The sequence below is a fragment of the Rhamphochromis sp. 'chilingali' genome (genome assembly GCF_963969265.1).
Source record: "Rhamphochromis sp. 'chilingali' genome assembly, chromosome: 19".
NCBI classification, from domain to species: Eukaryota; Metazoa; Chordata; class Actinopteri; order Cichliformes; family Cichlidae; genus Rhamphochromis; species Rhamphochromis sp. 'chilingali'.
In genome coordinates, this window is record NC_137946.1 from 17,792,507 (window position 1) to 17,813,642 (window position 21,136).

At 39.1% G+C, this 21,136-nt stretch overlaps 1 protein-coding gene across 1 annotated transcript; it reads left to right on the forward strand.

Moving 5' to 3' along the window:
• Window positions 1–3,976: 3,976 nt before the first annotated feature.
• postna (periostin, osteoblast specific factor a) lies at window positions 3,977–20,858 on the forward strand. Its single transcript, XM_080866767.1, has 22 exons — window positions 3,977–4,197; window positions 5,594–5,692; window positions 10,326–10,390; window positions 10,496–10,653; window positions 10,757–10,921; window positions 11,037–11,183; window positions 11,309–11,450; window positions 12,095–12,307; window positions 12,397–12,531; window positions 12,718–12,866; window positions 13,260–13,396; window positions 14,005–14,135; window positions 14,307–14,437; window positions 14,785–14,887; window positions 14,976–15,043; window positions 15,137–15,182; window positions 15,272–15,307; window positions 17,713–18,093; window positions 18,203–18,232; window positions 19,962–20,048; window positions 20,135–20,170; window positions 20,253–20,858. Exons 1-22 carry the CDS (start codon window positions 4,079–4,081, stop codon window positions 20,306–20,308), a joined length of 2,634 nt encoding a protein of 877 aa, XP_080722893.1. The 5' UTR covers window positions 3,977–4,078; the 3' UTR covers window positions 20,309–20,858.
• Window positions 20,859–21,136: the final 278 nt, after the last annotated feature.

Consider the following 21,136-nt stretch of genomic DNA (forward strand, 5'->3'; position numbering starts at 1 on the left):
TTTCAAGTAGTGCTTTGTCATACCATCAGTGATAATACTAGTATAAATTCATATAAAACTATTGTGATATCACTGGTATTAGCAATACCATGCCTTTTCTCTGTAAGGGTGAGCACATTGATCCAAATATCATTAGTATCAATACCAATGCTGGTATTTGTATCGGATCAGTACTAGCATGATAGGATTGATATGTTGTTTCTATCCTCTAAGTTCAGTATCTAATCCACTCTGTTAAATTGATTGTGTGTTTTTTTGTAAATGAAAAAATATACTTCAAACGTATACTACTTTTTGTGTTGGCTGTCACGTCTGTGTTATAGGCTATAGCACATTTGAACTACAGAAGAAGCACCTTAAGAGAATAATAATGGATTGGATTTATATAGCGCTTTTCAAGACATCCATAGCGCTTTACAATACCACTATTCATTCACTCTCACATTCACACACTGGTGGAGGCAAGCTACAGTTGTAGCCACAGCTGCACTGGGGCAGACTGACAGAAGCGAGGCTGCCATATTACACCATCGGCCCCTCTGCCAGTAGGGTAAAGTGTCTTGCCCAAGGACACAACAACCAGGACAGAGAGCCCGGGGATCAAACCGGTGACCTTCCGGTTACAGATGCGCTTCCCAACCCCCTGAGCCACGGTCACCCCGTAGGGGCGCATTAGAGACACACATTTACATTACAGGTCTTCAAAAAAAAACAACAACCTAGTTTCAAAATACATGAAAAGCTCTAAAGAGGGTGATTTGCTGTGTAAACTCATTATTTTGGAAAACAAAAATCACAGTGATTTAATGGCCATTAAAATGTCTTCAGAAATTCCAAATTTGTGATGATTCATCTCAGAAGAACAAAGAAGTTGAAAGTATTGATATCAGTGCTACTGGGCCTCTTTTTATTTGGTTGTGATATCAATATCAAATTTGAAGTGGTTCCCTGGCACACACAAAAACAAGACAACTTTAGGTATTGTTAAACTAAAGTGCTAAACTGTTAAGTTATAGTCTTACTTAAAGTTTCCAAGTGAAACACTACCTAAGATGTTTTTGTGCTTATTTCCGCTGAAATAATTTTCAAAGCTGGTAGCACCTCGGCAGTACATTGCCAGCTAAGCCTGTAGTAGTAGTAATAGTAGTTATTCTTAATGTGATTAAGTTTATGAAGTTTATCACCCTGTCAACAGCGTGAACAGACCAAACACTACTGCTGTATTGTCATGTACTGGTGGTTAAAACACGTGACTTCCTGGAACAGATGTCACATAAGGTGAGCTAAAGTACTGTACAGAACTCCTTTCATGTTTTTCTCTTTTTGCCTCAGCAACAGTTGTCGTGAAATGTCATTTCCATTAGTTCACAATCAGTTTCCCAAAACCACACACTGCAAGGGCTAATTTGGCAACATTTTTGCTCCACTTTAACATCTCTTCTGCTCCTAAGAACATCATGAGTGTGAACATGTATTACAGTGATTATACACTTGTACAAAAAGTGGAGAAATGGGGTTTAAGCACTGTAATTAATAGAAAACCTGTGCTCTACACAATGTAACAGTAACTATAGTATGCACTGTCTGCATCATAAAAACACAGTTCAAAACTTTTACAATTTCTGTAAAACTATGAAATTATTTAAAATTTCATCAGCTGCCGCATATGTTTCCCCACAGACTGGATATTTTTTGTTTTCTCTGAACTTTCTGTTGCTTTCCTATTTGTGCTGCTTGGCCTCTAATTTCTAATTTCAGTGAACAAGTGACCGAGCAAGTGAAAAGGAAATGAAATATTCAGCAGCTGATGAAATTTTGCTCCATGTGGGATCAAAAGGCTGTACTGAAATGCTCCTGGGCTTATGATAGATCTTCCAACTTGATTGAACCAAGCTGTCACAGACACAGAAACACATGAATAGATATCTCCTATCATTGCATATTTAAATGACTCACAATTACGTGTTTTAACTGCTGAAGTCTTATACAGTAGCATACTCGTGGTTAAGAGCACTGATGTGACTTTTAAATATGACCTAAATAACCTGAAAAGTCTTTTACATTTAAAATTGAGTGTGATTTGTTTTCTCAAGGAAATAATTGATAAAGAATTAATAAATAGAAACATTTTGACCATTTTATTTAATTATAAGAAAAAACTATATATATAATAGGAGCAATTTACCTAACCCACAAAAAAAAAAAACATATGTTCAAGGATCTAGCAACCTAAGGACCAAACTGCAAAGCTTGCCAGTGGTTATAAATGTTCGCACACTCAGGGTTCTGTTAGATTTATTAGAGTAAAGGCTGTGCTGGCTCCTTGGAAATTGTGGCCCGCTCTTCAACACTCAAAGTCTAACATTTACTACCTAGTCAAAACTTACTAATAAAAATGTATGACGTTGTGAAAGGTTTTATGTAAGTCCCTGTCCTTACATATGACTGTACTGACAAATAATTCCCAGTAGGGGGAGACGTCATACATAGCACAAATTTCCTGCTGTGATTCCTGAAGAAGGTAGAGTGACAAATCCAAGCACTATACTTACTGTATAAAGAACTGCTATAGATACACATGAGCTTCATTTATCGATTTTAGAGGATAACCTGTTAATATTAAAATACAATTACAATTACAGCAAAATTTCAAAAACAGCGGACTCAAAGACAGAAAGATGTTTCCAAAGTCAGGAGACTCTTGGAGACTGTTCATCTGTCATTCATGGAAAGACAGAGGTTGTGTGAGTTCATAAGAGCGAGTACATATTTGCAGTTTCAGAGCAAAGCTGTCTTAACCTTTGTTTTTAAAACATAGTTCTCATCCCAATCCCTAACCCCCTAACCCCTAACCTTAACCCCCTCTCTTACTTTACTATATTTACTGTAAAAGAATAAAACACGCACTCTTGGCGTATCCGTTTTCAAACAACAGCAATGAAAGAAATGGCTCTTGGTCCAATAAATCAGCCTTGTCTGAGTTGTCTCGACCTGCATGTGTAAAGTGTGAAGCACACCTGTCGAAAAGTCAAGACTGTACACGAGGATGTCTGGAAAGCCTGTATTCATGATTAATTTATTCTTTGAAGCTGTATCAGATCTGGCTTCAATGTGGGAGACAGAGACAGCTGAAGGGAAAAAGTTGAGCTGATAACGATGAACATGACAGCAGGGAGGATGATGGGAGAAGAGGAGCGCAAAAGGGAGTTCACGGGACGTTGATGGAAACGATGAATCAATGTGATAAAAGTTAAAGGGGAGAACAGTGGGGTCCCAGGGGAGGTGTGATAAAAATACAGTCAGGTTTCCTTCAAGGGTGTCAAGTAAAATACCAGACTGTGCAGATTCACCACAGTAGGTCTTCATGCATGATTTACACCTCTATTTTATAGCATTTTATATCAATTTTATTTACATTTTGTTGCCAGAAGTCTCATGAAGAGAGATCAGAGGTATGCTTAGAGCCCGTGTTTAGGTGTTATTGTCAAACTAGTGTTTGGATCTGTATCTTAAAATCTGCTTTTCTTTATGCATCTTTATTGGCATCTTTTTTGATTGCAGTGCAAATTCTGTGGGTGTTAGCCTCAGAAAAAAATGAATCCTCTAATATTTTACATACAATGAACAAATCATCACTGGTTTGCATACTTTAAACACAATTCACAGTTTGGAGACAGGCGGGCACTGCAGCTTGTACAGCAACGTAAAGTTTGAAGTACAGGGTGCCCTTGGTGCTCTGGGATGTGACGGTGGTCTGCAAATTCATGCAAAATTCATACGAACATGAGGGAGGAGAGTTAGTGGTGGAGGAAGGATTTCGACTGAATAGAAGGGTGTATGCGGGTGGGAGAAGGATATAATGGTATGGAATAGACAGTGAAGAACTAAAAAGGGAGTGGGTGTGTTAGAGAAGCTTGTTCATATAAAAGCTCCCTCTCTCATTTGTGTTCCCACATATCCCGTGTGTTTCTGTGGACTCCTGCTTGTGTGTGCGCGTGTGTGTGTATGTGTGCACTTGAAAGACAAGAGCAGTGTGTGTTTGAGCCCTTGCAGCACTGAGGACTGATAACTTCACAGGATGCATCGGCTTCTGGTGGTGACCTTAGTGTTGGTGGCCTTTTGCAGTCTGGAGACCACAGCTTTTTCAGCTTATGACAAGATAGTCACCCATAGCCGCATACGGGCCAGGGATCAAGGGTAGGTAGACTTAATATTTTTCCTATCACCTTGTTTGCAGGTGCAAGAACATAAATTGTATGATCTGGCAATAAAACAGTAGCATTTGTAAAAGGTTAGACTACGTAAATTTTTAATATGGTTTTAAATCTTACTGAGCACTACAGTTTCATGAACAGATCAGTCATATTGATGAAAAATAGGAAATTCCGCTTGATCATCAACATATTCAACATGCAAAAATCAACAACTGAAGTCCAGAGAAATCCAAATACTGTAAGAAATAACCCTTTCTAAAAAAGTTTTAGTGTATTTCTTATTGAAATATTCCAAATATTATTAATTGTGTATTTATTAATTATGTAATTAATGTAATTTAAAATTCACATGTAAATTGAATAAGATGAATCTTCTTTAAAATCATATTTTGGATTAAGACTGATGCCAAAATGATCCAAATAATTCGTTCCGCTTCTTGGGTGGTTTTGACCTTACTGTAAGTACAGTACACTTGCGGCACACATTACTGTAGCAGATACTGTACATTAGTGCTTTGTCTGCTTCATTAATAAAGCACCATTATTACTTGCTGAAATAAATGTCTGCTAACTTGAAAAAAAACCCACAAAGCAGACAAAAAATGCACATGCATCAAATTTTGGTTTTGCGTAATACACCGTATGGACAAAAGTACTGGACCACACCCCTTTATCTTTAAATTCACGTGTTTGGGGTATAAAATCTAGCAGCTACTCACACAGCCTGTCCTTACAAACATTTGTGAATGGGAAAGGTTGTTGTTAAGAGCTCACTGAATCCAAGTATGGTACTGTGTTAAGACGACAGCATTGCAACAAGTCAGCTCATGAAGTTTCTTCCATCCTAGAAATACCACAATGAACTGTAAGTGGTATATTTGTAAGGTGGAAGCAATTAGGAACCACATCAACTCAGCCATGAAGTAGCAGAGTTGATGTGATTCCTGTCCTGCAGCTCTTAGTGTTTAAAAGCTACTAAAACTCTGATGACTGCACAGCTCTAAACCTCCTCTGACATTAACATCAGCACAGAAAGTGTGCTCAAGGAGCTTCATGCTTATCAGTTTCCATGAGTGAGCAGCTCCTGTACTCGTCATTTGCCGGTGACCCAGTACTTTTGTCCATATAATGTCTTATTAACATAAATATTGCATATTGACATGTGTAAATCGCTTTTTTCGGCCATGCATTCTTTTCCATTTCATACATACACACCTCCCCACATCTTCTCATGGTCTTTTTTGTCAACTTGTCTATCCTTGTCGCCTTCCTTCCCCCTGCTACGCTTGTACAGTTCCATATCCTGACCTTCCTGATCCTGTTCCTTATGTTCTTTTGTTACTCCCACCTCACCCTCTCCTCCCTCTCCTCTCTTACAGACCCAATGTGTGTGCTTTGCAGCAAGTCACAGGGACCAAGAAGAAGTACTTCAGCACATGCAGGAATTGGTACAAACGCAGCATCTGTGGCAAGAATACGTAAGTGTTTACTGAAAGACCGACTGGATCTAATTAGCGCATCTTTTTATCATTATTTGCACTGAATTAGACTGGTCTGATCAAAAGTGCAAACCACACCCAGCTTCATCACCCATCTATCAGCAGAAGCCCAATATGTTTGACCAAACCCTTTCTGCACCCTCAGACTTGTACCTCAGTTTATCTGAACCTATAGCATCTCGCTTTCTCCTCTTAACCTTCGCTTTAAAATGAAGTTGCATGGTTCAAACCAGTAATGTCTTTGTGCATTTATGAAAATAATAAGAAACCAAACTTTAAATGGTAAATGGCCTGTATTTATATAGCGCTTTACTAGTCCCTAAGGACCCCAAAGCACTTTACATATCCAGTCATCCACCCATTCACACACTGGTGATGGCAAGCTACATTGTAGCCACAGCCACCCTGGGGCGCACTGACAGAGGCGAGGCTGCCGGACACTGGCGCCACCAGGCCCTCTGACCACTACCAGTAGGCAACGGGTGAAGTGTCTTGCCCAAGGACACAACGACCGAGACTGCCCAAGCCGGGGCACGAACCGGCAACCTTCCGATTACAAGGCGAACTCCCAACTCTTGAGCCACGATCGCCCCGTCTTTAGGGTGCTTGTGGTGGATTTATTTATTTAGGTTATTTCCTGCAAAATAATTTCATAAAATATTACATGAAACGCACCTAAAGGAGTGTAAGGCTTAGTTGGAGCTGTTCTGGTATACTTAAGTGCAGAAGCAGCAGAAAATAACATACACACTTAGTCTCTGTCGTTAGCCCACATGCACACACAAGAACACACATGTAGACATACACCCGTCTGTTTTCAGTCATGCAGTCAACTGGAGCACCTGTTGCGGTATCGATAAGGCTGAAAATGGGGTGTGAGCTCAGGGGTGAGTCATTTTCTCCCAAAACAGTACAGCAGTAGACATGAAAACAACCAGGAATTACTGGTCAAAACATGTGACAGTAGATTACGAGAAGCTAGTAGGGGTTTCTAAGATAAGAAACACAATTGCTTGGCCTCATCATTACATCACTACCAAGTCCCATTAGGCTATTTACAAATTATTTTTGTCAGATCTTTATGTAATGTGAATATGGCATATTTAAAATGTTTAAATTAAACAATTTCTAAAATAGGATTTTGTTAGCCGAAAAAATAAATTTCAATGCATTTAACTTTTTTCTGGTTTATAACTTAATTTGTTAGTTCATGCAAAAGGTTTGTAGTGTTACAAACAGCAAAATCTACATCAAAGATAAGTACGTTTTTCCCACAGAAAGCACTTTGCTAAACAGCTGGAAGTGTTCAGTATATTCTCCTCTTATCTGTCTCACTTTGCAGTGCACCACTGGTGATAGATTGGATCACCCAGAGAGATACCCTGTTTTGCTTTGGTTAGTTGTTTTGTTCTTTTCCAGCGCTAGTGGGTCAGTCACACACTTTCACGTTTAATCTTTTTCAAATGGTTTTGTTGCTGTTGAGCATCCTGAACATATTTCCAAAACTAAACTTTGATCTTACACCGCGGGTTAAAAGCATGTGTAGTTTCAGATCACTATACCAACCTAAAAGTATTAACTATTAACCTAACATAGTTTGGGAATTGCTCATGTTTCTCTTGATATAATGGTACCATAGGATCTTTTGAGGATTTCATTTGAATTGAGCTGTTGGATGAAAGAAACGGTTTTTCTGTTAAAGAAAACTATTTGCAGGAAGCACAGGATGTGTGATTAAAATTAAGTGGACTTTATAACAAACCACTGTAAAAGTCAGATTCTTAAAGATGTATTTAGATGAAGTCCACACCCATCTATAGAAAAAAAGCTCTTCTACACAATATTAAGACCAGACGGATGAGGATGGAACAGAGACTGTTCATTAGTGATTACAGAGGATTTAAAAAAACACTCCAATGTCTTTATCTGGTGCCAGAAAACCCCACCTAAAGCCTTTGTATGAGTACAGTATGTGTGTGTGTGTGTGTGTGTGTGTGTGTGTGTGTGTGTGTGTGTGTGTGTGTGTGTGTGTGTGTGTGTGTGTGTGTGCGTGCGTGCGTGCGTGCGTGTATGCGTGCACCAAAGCCCCATATTTGCACATCTGCTCCTCTGGAAGCCACATTGAGTTGTTTCATGCTGTGATGCAACCAGGGGCTTGGCTACAGTGCACTGGCTAATTCTGTTTCAGGTCTCTGTTGAATCTATTATCCTGTCAGAGCGGAGCTGGGGAGCAATGACTTCATACCTTCCTGACGGCCAGTCGTGGAGGGGTATTTATGTATTTTATATTACCGAAATTAGTGTCAAGGCAAAGAGGGATTGCTCTATAAGCAACATGCCTCTTTGCACAAAATGACTAATTCAACACATTCAGCAGAATCAAACACACACAGAGACGTTTATCTATAAACACACAAATACTAATTAAATGGATTAACTTTGCCAAGCTTGAATCTTTGTAGAAAGTGTGTGTGTACATGCACATGTGTGATTGTGTGTGAATAAGGTTTTCAGTTGAGGGGACTTGAATCTACTTGCATACTGACTGTGGTTGTGTTCCTTGCTTGTTTGTTTGTAAGAATTACATTTTTATGTTACATTTTATGCAGTTAGAAGCTATGGTTGAGGTTGGTGTACTTGCAGTAAGCTATTTTTTAAAAAAGTATTGCTTTGGCGTAATTTATCAATACTGGCGATTCCTGAATAGAAAGCAAACTATTGATAGACTGGTTTACTGTAAATCATGAAAAACTAATGTGCACATGTGGAAATACAATTTTTCCATGAGAAAAAGGCAGGAAAACCTCAAGTTCTGCAAAATGTAATGAAAGTGTAATGAGCTCAAAGAAAAAGTCGAAACTAATTTCCGGAGCTGAAAACTCAGGAAGTGTTTCAAATTAAACCCCAGTACAGGTTATTCACTTCCTAGTTTGTCTTAGAAAATGTTCGTTAACTGGGGACTAATCCTAATCAAATGCTGTCAAACCATCTATGGTTTGTTTACTCTCAGTAAAACTTCTCACATTAGAGCTACAGTACTGTCCTGTGTCTCATTATATTAGCCTTCTCACACCTCATTCTTTCATTCATGCCAATGCAAAAGAGTGCCAGCTGAGCTCCTGTTATGAGCACAGCTTATCTGGTGCTTATCTTGCATTTTGTCATGGAACGGGGAAAGTAGGACCCAAACAAGGGACTCTTGGATGCAGACAGTGAGTGTATTTACAGTGCAGTAAATAATAACATGACAGTCAATCCCGTGCGCGTTCCCCAGTGTCCGTGCTCTGTGTCTCTGCTCCCTTTGTGCCTCCATACAACGTGCTCGCTGCCCTCTTGTCTTTGCAATCCTCTTGTAGAAATCACAGAGGCAGCCGTTAGAAAGCCCACAATTATGATAGACTCACCCTTTCGACTGACTTACTGGGAAACTGAAGGGGAAGTCTTGCAACGATCCAGCATCCACGGGAAGCTCAGCCACTCTTCTAAGTAGCTCCCCCAGACGAGGCTGATCAGCAGCAGGTGTGTGCCATCATCCTCCTCGGGTGTGGCCAGCCTGGCGGGGACACACTCACCAGGCCTGACGGTGATCCGGATACACACACACACATATAAACGCCTATACACACAAACACACACAAAGAAGGAAAAGAGGGACACAAGCACCACACATAAACAGCCCAAGACAAACCCATAAAAAAAAAACAGTCCACAAACACTCATGAACCCTGGGTCACCAGATCCAGGTCCATGACACATTTCTTTGAGTTACGCTTTTACAAGTTTTGATAAGCCTTTATTTCCACCTAAAATCTAAATGAAGACACCCGTCTGTTTTTTTAGAAGTGAAATTAAAGAATGAAAATCTGTGAAAATGTTTTCTGGAAAATTTACAGACTACAGGATTCGACTTGACAAGTGAGACGTCTGACAGCAGTGTACCACAAAGAAGAGAGGAAACTAAGTAACTTAGAGTTGTCCATAAAAATGTAACAGATAACAGTCTGTTTTTTGATAATAGTGCTTACACATGGTCCTGTAATTTTTTTCTTTCTTCTTTTTAAGACAGAAAAAAAGTTACTAGAGATCTTCCCAGTCACCAAATTTTTCTCGATTAACCTCCTCTTGGGACTTTTTGAGCTCTTTGTCACTTTTCTTGTGGAAACACAAACCATGTAAATGTTTTTTTCTCCTTTCCAGTCTGCTTAACTTGTTGGTTTTTTGACAGTTTTTTTTTTATGTTTAATTCATGTCAAACTTTTTCATAAGTTTACTATGTGGTTTTCAGGTCAGCCAGTGTCAAGAGTTACTTCCTCATTTGTTGTTTTCAATGCCCTCATTCCCAGGGCTCCTCATTATCTCACAGCTGCACAGGTTTTTTTTCAATGACTCATTTATTTTAGTTTGTTGAGATGGTATAGTTTTGTTTCGGTTCATCACCTTGTGTTAGAGTCATGTAGACTCTTGCTCTGTTTGAAATTTATATGATAAAGATGCACAACCCTGAACAATTAAAAAATTTTTTTTGACATTTTATATCTGGATTAAATTAATCTATGTTTTTAATGATTATCTACTTATTGAATAACTCACTGCTCTTTTAATGGTTTGGCAGGGTGGTTGTATATGAATGCTGTCCAGGTTATATGAAACTCGAGGGTACGAAAGGATGCACTGCAGGTAGGTGGATGGCTCAACAGATTCATTCAAAATCAACTAAAAATTACAATATATTCAATATGAATATTTCCTCTGGTTTCTCACAACTCTCAACCTTACCACCAGTGGCTCCCATTGACCATGTGTATGGTACACTGGGCTTTGTCAAGGCTACAACCACACAGCGATATGCTGAAGTCTCTAAACTGAGAAAAGAAATTGAGGGAAAAGGCGCCTTCACCTTGTTTGCACCTAGCAATGATGCCTGGGATGAGCTGGACCCTGTGAGTAAACCTGTGTTTAAAACCTTAGAGAGAAATGCATTTACAATAATGTCTGCTCAAACACAGTTATACTTTGATGAAACTAACACTGTGATTTTTAAAGGCTCAACGATCTGCACTAGAGAACAATGTGAACATTGAACTCTACAACGCTCTGCATTACCACATGGTAAACCACCGTGTCCTCACCAAAGACATGAAGAATGGCATGACTGTCAGTTCCATGTACAATGAAGAGGGACTGCACTTCAACCACTACCCAAATGGGGTCAGTTTATGAACGGTGTAGACAAGCGCAATGCTGCATGATTATTACAATTATATCTATAAGAGTCAATTAAGCCATTGATTGTTTGATCTTCATAAAATATTTACTTCCTAAGGTTGTTACAGTGAACTGTGTCAGGATTCTCAATGCTAACCAGCTGGCCACAAATGGTGTGGTGCATGTCATCGATCGGGTAATCAAGGCCGTGGGGAACACCATCAAGGATCACTTGGAGCTCAATGAAGACCTTTCTTCTTTTAGTGTATGAAACTATTCTCAAAAAAGTTTACAGTTGTACAGTTCACCATTAACAAACAGTAACTTTTATCCAACTCATTATAGCATCTGATTCTTAGAAAAATGTTTACATCGTGTCTTGTTCCCCAGGCTATCGCATTAGCTTCCAATGTGATGGACAAGCTGGGTGAGCCTGGCCAATACACTTTGTTTGCTCCAACTAATGACGCCTTTGACAAAATGAACCCAGACTACTTGGAGAATATCATGGAAGACCCAGCTGTTGTTAAAGGTACAGTAAAAATGTGATGCCTTAATGAGAGCATAAAGTACAACCATAACATTTTCACATTGTTCCTGTGGCCTGGTAAATATGCTAAAAAAAAAGGGCCACTACTACTATGAGCTACTATGAGCTACTATGAGCGTGTGCGGCAGCTTCACACAGCTCATAGTAGGCCCGCAGACAAATTGATATGAAGTGGACTTTGAACTTTGAACTTGTTTTTGAATTGACAAATCCAAAAACCACACAAAAAACAGCTTATCTGCTTATTTGCTGAGTCATGAATACAGGCATGAAGTCAGTGACAGGTTTCTTCTTGGAATAAAATACAATACAAATTTTGCTTCTGTTTCTAATGCATTGCTTTTGCAGGCTAAATTTGTTGGCGTAGCTTGATAGTCGGGCTCAGCTGTGGCATAAATACATGCCTAAATGTGAATAATGAGCACAGAGAACATTGATGTTTGATTCATCTGCATACCTGTAATTCCTGAATAACACATCACAGCACAGGCTTCACATAATAATTAGATACTTTAGGTGTGTAATTTGAGTTGCAAACCTATGTTCAACTTGTGTTTATGTTTATTTAATTACTCAATTAAATGTAATTAATTTAGCCTCTTTCACACTTTGACCAACCTTGTCAGCCCTGGTGAACTACCACCTGTTAAAGAGTGTCCAGTGTGCAGAAGCAATCATGGTAGGATTCATGTATGAGACTGCAGAAGGCAGCAGCATAGAGATTGGCTGTGACGGTGACAGTCTGACTGTGAACGGCATCAAGATGGTCCTGAAGAAGGACATTGTAGCGACCAATGGCGTCATCCACCTGATAGACCAGATGCTGATCCCAGACTCAGGTACAAACACATTTTGAAGTTGTTTAAATCGTTTGGCGTCTTCCTTTTAATGGGTCACAGGCATATCTTTTTTGTATTGTTCATGTCAGCCAAGGAAGTGAAATCGTTACTGGAAACCTCCCAGAGCACTTTCAGCAGCAAGTTGTCTGAACTGGGCTTAGCTGAATCCCTGGGTCCAAAGACAGAGTACACCCTCCTAGCTCCTTTCAACAATGCCTTCACTAGTGAGTTGAAACATGTTCTTATCTATAGAAAAGTAGCACTTTTTTGTGGTTATAATATTTTGTCTTTTACAAACCAAAAATATTATAATGTATGCCACACTTTTAAATTGCAAGGCATTTTGCCTTATTTGATCAGGATCTAAAACTATCCATCTTATTTAAATCTCTGACATTTCTCTCTGTCAGGTGAAGTGATGTCAATGGACACAAACACGCTGAGACTCATTTTGGAAAACCACATCTTGAAGACAAAAATGAAACTGAGCGAGCTTTACAACGAACAGACGCTGGAAACAATCGCTGGAAAACTGCTACGAGTCTTCATTTACCGCGCTGTGAGAATTCTGTGTGTGTGTGTGTGTGTGTGTATTGTTACATTAACCAAGTGAAATCTGAAAGAAAAAGAGAGAAACCACAGAAAGTAGTAACTTAGTCTGATTTATGTGAGCCTTACCAAGTGTGTGGTATATTGTTGCTGTCTTTAAAAATCTGTAAACATCTAATTACTCCAGCTTTTGGCAGATGAAGTGTGTTTCTGCTCCACTAGATAGCATATTAGAGTCAGCTGGGTTTAATTTTTCCACAGAAACATTGTCTTATTGTGATTGATGACAATCAAAAAAAAAGAAAGGCTTACAGCCCTCCTCCACACAAGCAAATAGTTACCAGATTTGTACAGTGAATTTTAAACCTGTGGCTTAACTTTATGAATGCTCCTTTTTTGACAGGCTGTGTGCATAGAAAACACATGTATGGTCCGTGGCAGTAAGGAGGGGAGCAATGGGATGCTCCATTCTGTGAGGTCTCTTATCAAACCACCTGAGAAAACTATCTATGAGCTCCTGATTGCTGACGGACGTTTCAAGTAAGAGCAAAGTATCATTCTAAAATACTTGTTGCTGAAAATGATTTCTCTTTGAGTCAAGTGAGATTTTTATCTCCAGTAGTGGGGATGGAAACAGTGATCGCACATTGCTTGTGTGCGTAATAAAACATCTTTTTCTGATGCTGTTGATGATTCACTTTCAGCAGAACATTTCTCACTGTGTAATTAAAGGCACCAGTAAAGGTTGGTGATGAAGAACTGAGGAAAACAAATCTGTGACTCAGTGGGACCACACGAGAATGCAAATCTCATTCACCCTCTGCCTGAACTTCCCTGCTAACACTATAATCCTCCCGGCTTAAAAGGGAAACCTTTTTTTATCTGTTCTGATATTCATTGTGTTATTGCAGTTAAAACCATTTTGCTTGTGGAAATACACAAATATAGAATATAAATTTCTTTCTGTCTGAACCACAACACTAAGGCTGTGGTGAAAATATACTTCCAGTGGACCATTAAAATCACCTGATTTCCACTAACCAATTATTGTAAACACTTAAACTGTACATTGCTCTTAAACGTTGTGCCTATTTTATTCCTGCATCCCTGATTTTCTTCTTTTCTTTCTGTTATTTGAATGACTGTAGGAAATTCCTGTCGTTAATGGAAACAGCAGGTCTGTATGATCTGTTAAAGCAGGAAGGCTCTTACACCGTCTTTGCACCAACGGACGATGCCTTTGTCGACCTCAGCAAGGAAGACATGGCTCTGCTCAAAAGTGAGTACCCCACTGCAGTGAGCACATATGCACTTATCTTTTGAAAAACCCAGCAATGCTGTCAATGTATCTTCATCTAATAGGGAACTATTTGATGCAGAAATGAGAAAAAACCATTGTTTAACATTGTGCAAAGTATGAATTATAATTCCTTCATATTGACACCGACAGGTGATCTAACTGTTCTGAGAAACATCCTGCTGTACCACTTCAGTAATGGGACCTTCATCAATGGAGGATTAGAGGGAGGAGTTACCAATCTGCTCAAAACCTTCCAGGGCAAGAACCTGCAAGTTAAATCTGTATGTCATCTTTTAGAGTTTTTTTTTTTTTTTTTTAATAAAAAAGCCAGCAACGAGTTTCTAAATCCTTCTGGGAATGTCATAGAGCGTTAGTTTCAGATGTATCAGCTAATGAAACTCATGAAATCACTCTTAGATTAATGTTTAAAATTCAGCCCACGGGCAGAAAAACTTTTCAAACTCAGCTCAAAGTGTGATTTGCCTCAGTTTTGCATGTTGGACAATTGTAGGATATTAGTAACGTTAATAAATGGAATTCCCAGCTCTCACACTGCATTCTTCTTAAATGACTTAAATATTCTTAAATTTGTGTGAAGGTAACGTTTAATTGTGTTTGGTTTTACCAGGTAGACAGCTCTATCCATGTCAACTCTGTGGATGTGCCACACAGTGACTTGATGGCAACAAACGGTGTGATCCATATTGTGAAGAATGTTCTTTATCCAGGGGGTAAGAACGTGTGCTGTGTGTTCACCTGTATGCCTGGTTGCATTCTGCTTGTTTGATATACATTAAATGTGACGTGTATTACTTACAGACCTTCCTGTGGGCCGTCAGGACCTACTGATCCTCCTGAGGAAGCTGATTAAGTACATTCAGATAAAGGTAGTGAAGGGGAAACCCTGTCTGTGTATTTGTGTAGAGGTTTTACTGGTTGACTTTTGAAGCTTTCATTCTGTTATGCTTTTTGTTTTTTAGTTTGTCTCTGGATTTTCTTACACTGAGATCCCGCTCACCTTCATCAGTAAGTTCCCATAATATCACTATCACTGTATTATGTTTAGATATTTTTGCCTGAGCAGGAACCTAAAACTAATTTTATTACTTTCTCAGAAAGGACTATCACAACAACTACTCATTTTGTTGAAGGTAAGACCTAACTACACAAAGGACTTGAGTCTGCACTTATTTGATTTACAATCTGCAGTGATCATAAATAACAGACATTCCTTTAAAACAAATGCATATTCTTTGCTCAACAATACAAATATGCATAAAGTGAAATCTGTCTTGCAATGACATTAATAATTCATGTCTCATAGGAGGTTTCTCAGAGAAGTAAGTACATACCAGTTAAAAGTCTGGACACTCTTACTTGTATATTAGACAGGGATTGTAGGTCTTAAGACATATTATTTGTTGTTATATTTGTATGTTTTTTAATCAAACAAATGAATATAAGAAGGAAAAATCAGTCTTTGCTTGGATCTTTTGTGGTAATACTTATGTAGAGGCCATTGTTTTGCTGGGTGGGTTCAGAAAACAAAGGGTTTTTCAGATCTCAAGGGGATTTTCATTTTTATCTTTTAAGAAACCATGTTCATAAGATTTAAGGGCTACAATAACTAAATCTAAAAATACAACTTTACAGTGATTATACAATTGATGTGCGATTACTCATCTGGGTAGAGAATCCTAACTATTCCTCATACTAAGCTACGTAAGCTAAATACTTTATCATTCTTGAAGTATTTATAAAATCACACACACACACACATGAAGAGAGAGAGAGTATGCATAGTATGCAAACGGCTACCATACAGCCATCATAATTCATTATACAATGAGAACAGGACAAATCAACAATTGACAATGACTAATTAATATTAAAATCTGTAATATAATGTATTGTTTGGAGTTTAGTCTGTTACTGTTACTATTTTTACCATTTCTTCTTGGAGCAACTGTAACCCACATAATTTCCTTAGGGGTTAATAAAGTATTTTGATTCTGATTGTTTCAGGATGACCTGCCATTATCCAATGACACATCTGCTTACCTGCATCTTTTGCTCGTTTCTCCTCCTCTTCTTTTCTCTTTTTTCTAAATTGAGCACCTGATGGCTTTGAACTTTTCTTGTCCATCTTGGTTTTAATTTTGCACTGCAGTATGAACACCCATCCCTCAACCCGAGGATCACCACAACATAACCTAATAAACCTACACCTTAGTTCACTTTGTCTAGGGTGTATTTCTGCCATTTTGCACAACCCAGGATTCAAATCATGAATACATATGTGCTTGGACTGAAAACATTATGAATGAAATGTGGTCTATTTGGAAGCAGCAGGTCTCCCTCCCCTTTCGACGTGTTGTGTGTGAGACTTTAAATCATCAAACTATAAAATATAAATTTTAAATTGTTATTGATCCCTTTATCCCTAGTGTATAGTTTTTTTCTTACTCTTCTTATATTTATTGTTTGTTTACTTGCACTGCTGTAACTGGAGCCTCGTCGTCTCGTCTCTCTATATACTGTACTATCAGGCGCACTGAGGGCTCTCGCACTCACGTCTCGCATACAGAATTTCGAAAAACCATCGGCGCAAATAATAAGTCTGTATCATAATGTCTGGTGTTTTCATGTTTGTTGGTTTGTTTTTATTTCGTTTTATTTTGCGAGCTGGTTATTAGATGCTGCTCCAGCCAGCCAGAGAATCCCCCCACCGCCCCGCCCTGTCCTCCTTGTGCCGCAAGCAGCAGGCGCACCTAGCAAACGGAGGGCGCCCTTACTCCCAGCAAATGGGCAATAGAAAACCGATCGGTGCCTATGCCATCCCCAGTATGCGCTGGTATGATGTCGGGGCAGCATGAGTACGAGCAATTTTTTTATTTATTTTTTTGCCGCCCCCCACAACGATGCCGCTCCGGGCAACCGCCCGTGTCGCCTGTATCAAAACCCTCTACTGGACATGATCTTGGCTCTGATTACTAAAAAGGGCACTTATCAAGCAACCTCAGGCCAAAGAGCAGCCTTCTGATAAAAATGGAAATCTTTCACCTTTCAGCTGGCTCTTGTACATATACTGTCTCTCACACACACACACACACACACACACACACACACACACACACACACACGCACACACACACACAAAAAGTGATATTTTTGGCAAACGTTTCTTGGGGAAGGTTCTGGGGTTAGATGGGGATATTTTGTCAGATGTCACATCTCATTTATTATAATTTAAGCCAGTAGTTTTTAAAGCTGAAAGACTCTAAACCAACTAAAGAAAAAAGTGAAAAATTCTCATACAGTCCTGATTATTTCTCAAAGTGTGTAAGTGCAGGACTGATTAAGGCCTCCTTTTTTCAGTGCTGCAATCACTTACCATGCTCATGCCATCTTCTTGGTTTGAATGCATGTTCTTATCTGCTTGGAAAACTACACATAATGTGCCTTCAGACTCCTCCATAATAAAGAATTTGAGGGAGTTACACCCTTATTCCCTACATTCTTGACCGATGCTGAAATTACCTTTCCCTCTCTACAGTTCCTGAGTCAACAGTGATCCGCAATGTTACCCAGGTTATTTCAGTGGAACCATCTATCACTACCGTAAAAAGAGTTATCGAAGGGGACCCTTCACTTCTCGAAGACATCAAAACGAACTTTTCAATTACTACCAAGATCATCAAAGGGGACCCTACACTTACCGAAGTCACCAGAGTCATAGAACGGGACTCTGCAGCTTCCAAAGTCACCAGGGTCATCAAAGGGAACCCTACACAGACCAAAGTCACCAGGGTCATTGAAGGAAACCCTACACAGACCAAAGTCACCAGGGTCATTGAAGGAAACCCTACACAGACCAAAGTCACCAGGGTCATTGAGGGACAGCCTTCTATTACTAAAGTTACAAGAGTTATTGATGGTAATTTTCATAAAAAATGCTTATATCATTCATTTTCCATCATAGATGATCAAATTTGAAGCTAACAAAGTTTTTGGAACAGATTTGATGATGTTGCCTTGAATCACAGGTGCTAGTGTTGGTGGAGATGGCAGCACAGGTGAGTTTCCTTTGCATGTTTACTGATTTGAAGACTGTAGTAGCATTAATCTTAGAGCGTTCATGCACCTTCTAACAGATCTGCATGATGATATTAGCCACTGTGTGTCACTCTCTTTTAATGCAGATTTAATTTCACCTTTAATCACATTTTTGTGTGGTGATCAGCTACTAAGTCAGATACTGTTTGCACCATTCTTTGTCTTGAGTTGATCCTTTTGTGAATGCCTCATCTTCAGTAACTACTCTCTCTTCCTCTATGGTGTATACTGCATTTCTTAAGAATAATGATGACCAGAAGAAGAGAGAAGGGATTGTAAAGCACATGCATTGACTTGGCTCTTTTGAGCACAGTTGTTCAGCCATGGTCTTCAACATTTTTTTTTTTATTGTAAGGCCTGAAGTTTGGATTTTGACTGCCGGTAGAATGAAACCAGGGATGTGGATCGTTTACATCCAGTCCTTCTCTGGCTGGCTAAGTGGCAGTCAAAGCCGCCATTGCTGCTTGAACCTGTCATCTCAGTTTCTCAGATTTGTGAAAGCATCCACGACTGCTGTGTTCGACGGGGTGAACAATGGCAGACTCAAATCCTGACAGAGATCACAGGAACTGGGCTGCAAGGTTCTACAAGACACTTTCAAAGTGTCTTGTAGTGGTGGAAGGAAATGTGATCCTTCAACAGACTAATCAACATAATCAACAAACTAAACAGACAGGGAGGTGTTGTTTGATGATGGTTTAGATGGCTGGATCATAATTTGAGTTTGGAATTAGAGATAAAACATACAAGCAAAACACTAAAGGAGAGAGGAGTTAGCAATTAACTCAGCAGTAAGGCTCATGACTGAGGTACCCAAAAGACGGACAAGTGTTGACTGGAGCAAGATTTACACAAAAATGAATTAGTCCTCATTTCGGACTGGATACATCAAACTGCTCTTTATTGTTTTTGTGTTTGTTTGTGCTCGGAAAGCCCTGTTTAACAGCCTGGTTCATGGGATTGCACAGAATATGACGACAATCTTTGGCAAGCATGCAAGGAACATAGGTTCATTTTTGCAATCCATCTGCTGGATAGACATCCAATTCCATCCTAGTATAGATGTTGTTGTTTCTTAGGGGAGGTTGCACATCCTCTATGTATGTGTGAGAATTGTGCAGTGTGCAAATTATATTATTATATTATCAGACCATTGGGCCATTGTCTTTTGGGTACAATAGCAGGTGATCTTTCAGCTGCTTTTCTGGTGTCTTGCAGCTTATTTCTTGGGCTAATGGTACTGTGCGTCTGTGTGCAATTTGTGTATGTTCATAAGCTTACCCATGTGTGCTTGACTCTGTGTTGGTGGTGGCGGAGGAGGTACAGTATTTTATGGGGTGTATGTGCCTGTCAGTCTGTCCATTTGTCAGTCAGTACTTGTACAGTTGCTAAGTCGTTAAATGACTTTCAACACCCTTCTCCGCTGCCGGTCTGAAGGTGGAGCCAGACACACCACGGCGAACGAGCCTCAGATCATTGAGGGTAATGTGTCCTCCCATAAACACTTTATACCAAATAGGTTTATTTCAAATGTTTAATTTCCTTAAAATGATCATGATTATAAATCTATATTCAGTGCAAGTGGATACCTCAAGGTAGGAAAGTAATCATGAAGCTTTTTTAAAAACTGATTTGACTCAGAACATGATTTCGGATTTTAGATGTAATGGTTTTGTTTCAAACGTTCAGGCCCAGACTTTTCCAGGATCACTACAATCCACGGAGACCCAAGTCTGATCGATGAGGAGTCTGAGAGAATTAGCAGAATCATTAAAGGTAAGTGCTTTGACTTTAATTTTGTGACATACTTGTCTGTATATCTCTAATATACAAACTAACCATATTATCTCTTAAATTCGCAGAAGGAGGTAGATTTGCTGCTGCCAGGAAAGCTCCAGGTAACAGTATAATTACTTGCTGATGCATTCACAGCCTTTATCTTCTTAATACATTTTGTTCGCTCTGCTTTGTCTTTTTCAGCTGGAATGAAGAGGCGGGCAAGGCTGGTCAGGCGTCACCATAAGCCAAGGGAGTGAATCTTGCAGAAAGATAAATGCTTAGGGCTCACCACAAGGATTGTATGCATCTCCAGCGCTCCTGGTCGAGCAGTGGTGGATTGAAAAACCGCAGATTGAGATTAAATTAATTTAGCCATTTCTTAATCCAAAGAACCATTAAGTTTGTTTGTTATTCCATCTGAGGCACAGTTCGTGTAATAGCCATACGATTAAACTCTTTATTTCCCTAATTTTGGTGTGTAAGGAATAGTGATTTTTAATGTGGGGGCAAAATAGGGTGAAAGGTGAGGTATATTGTACGAGAATTGTTGTTTGTTTGTTTTTTCGATATCACTTTGCAAACAGATTAGTACAAAAGAGTTTTGTATTCTTTTGGTTTGTTGTTTTTTGTCATATGGTGCTCTGTTTTAAATAGTGTTTTGCTACCGGTAGATCTTCTACTGTACCTCTGTAAATTATGGCATGATCATTTTAAAATGCCACGATGGGGTTTTTTCTATCATGACGGCGATAGATCGACAGATGTTTCATACTTTTGATCGGGAACTTGACTCGTGTATGTCTATACGCAATCAGACTTTACAATCCTATGTTTGTACCTTACAAACAAGTGACCAATAAATGTGTGAATACAATGCAGATTATGACTAAAGAAATTCCTTTCATCTACTTTTCCATTATCTAACATGGCTATTCTGTCTGTAGAGCTACATCGTGTATATGAATATACTGAAAGTAAAGTGCTGGTGAAAAAACCCCCAAAAAAGCATAAAGCAATCAAAAGGTTTTCAAGAGTATTGACACTAAATCAGATGAGCTATCACTTCCTCAGACAGATGTCTATAA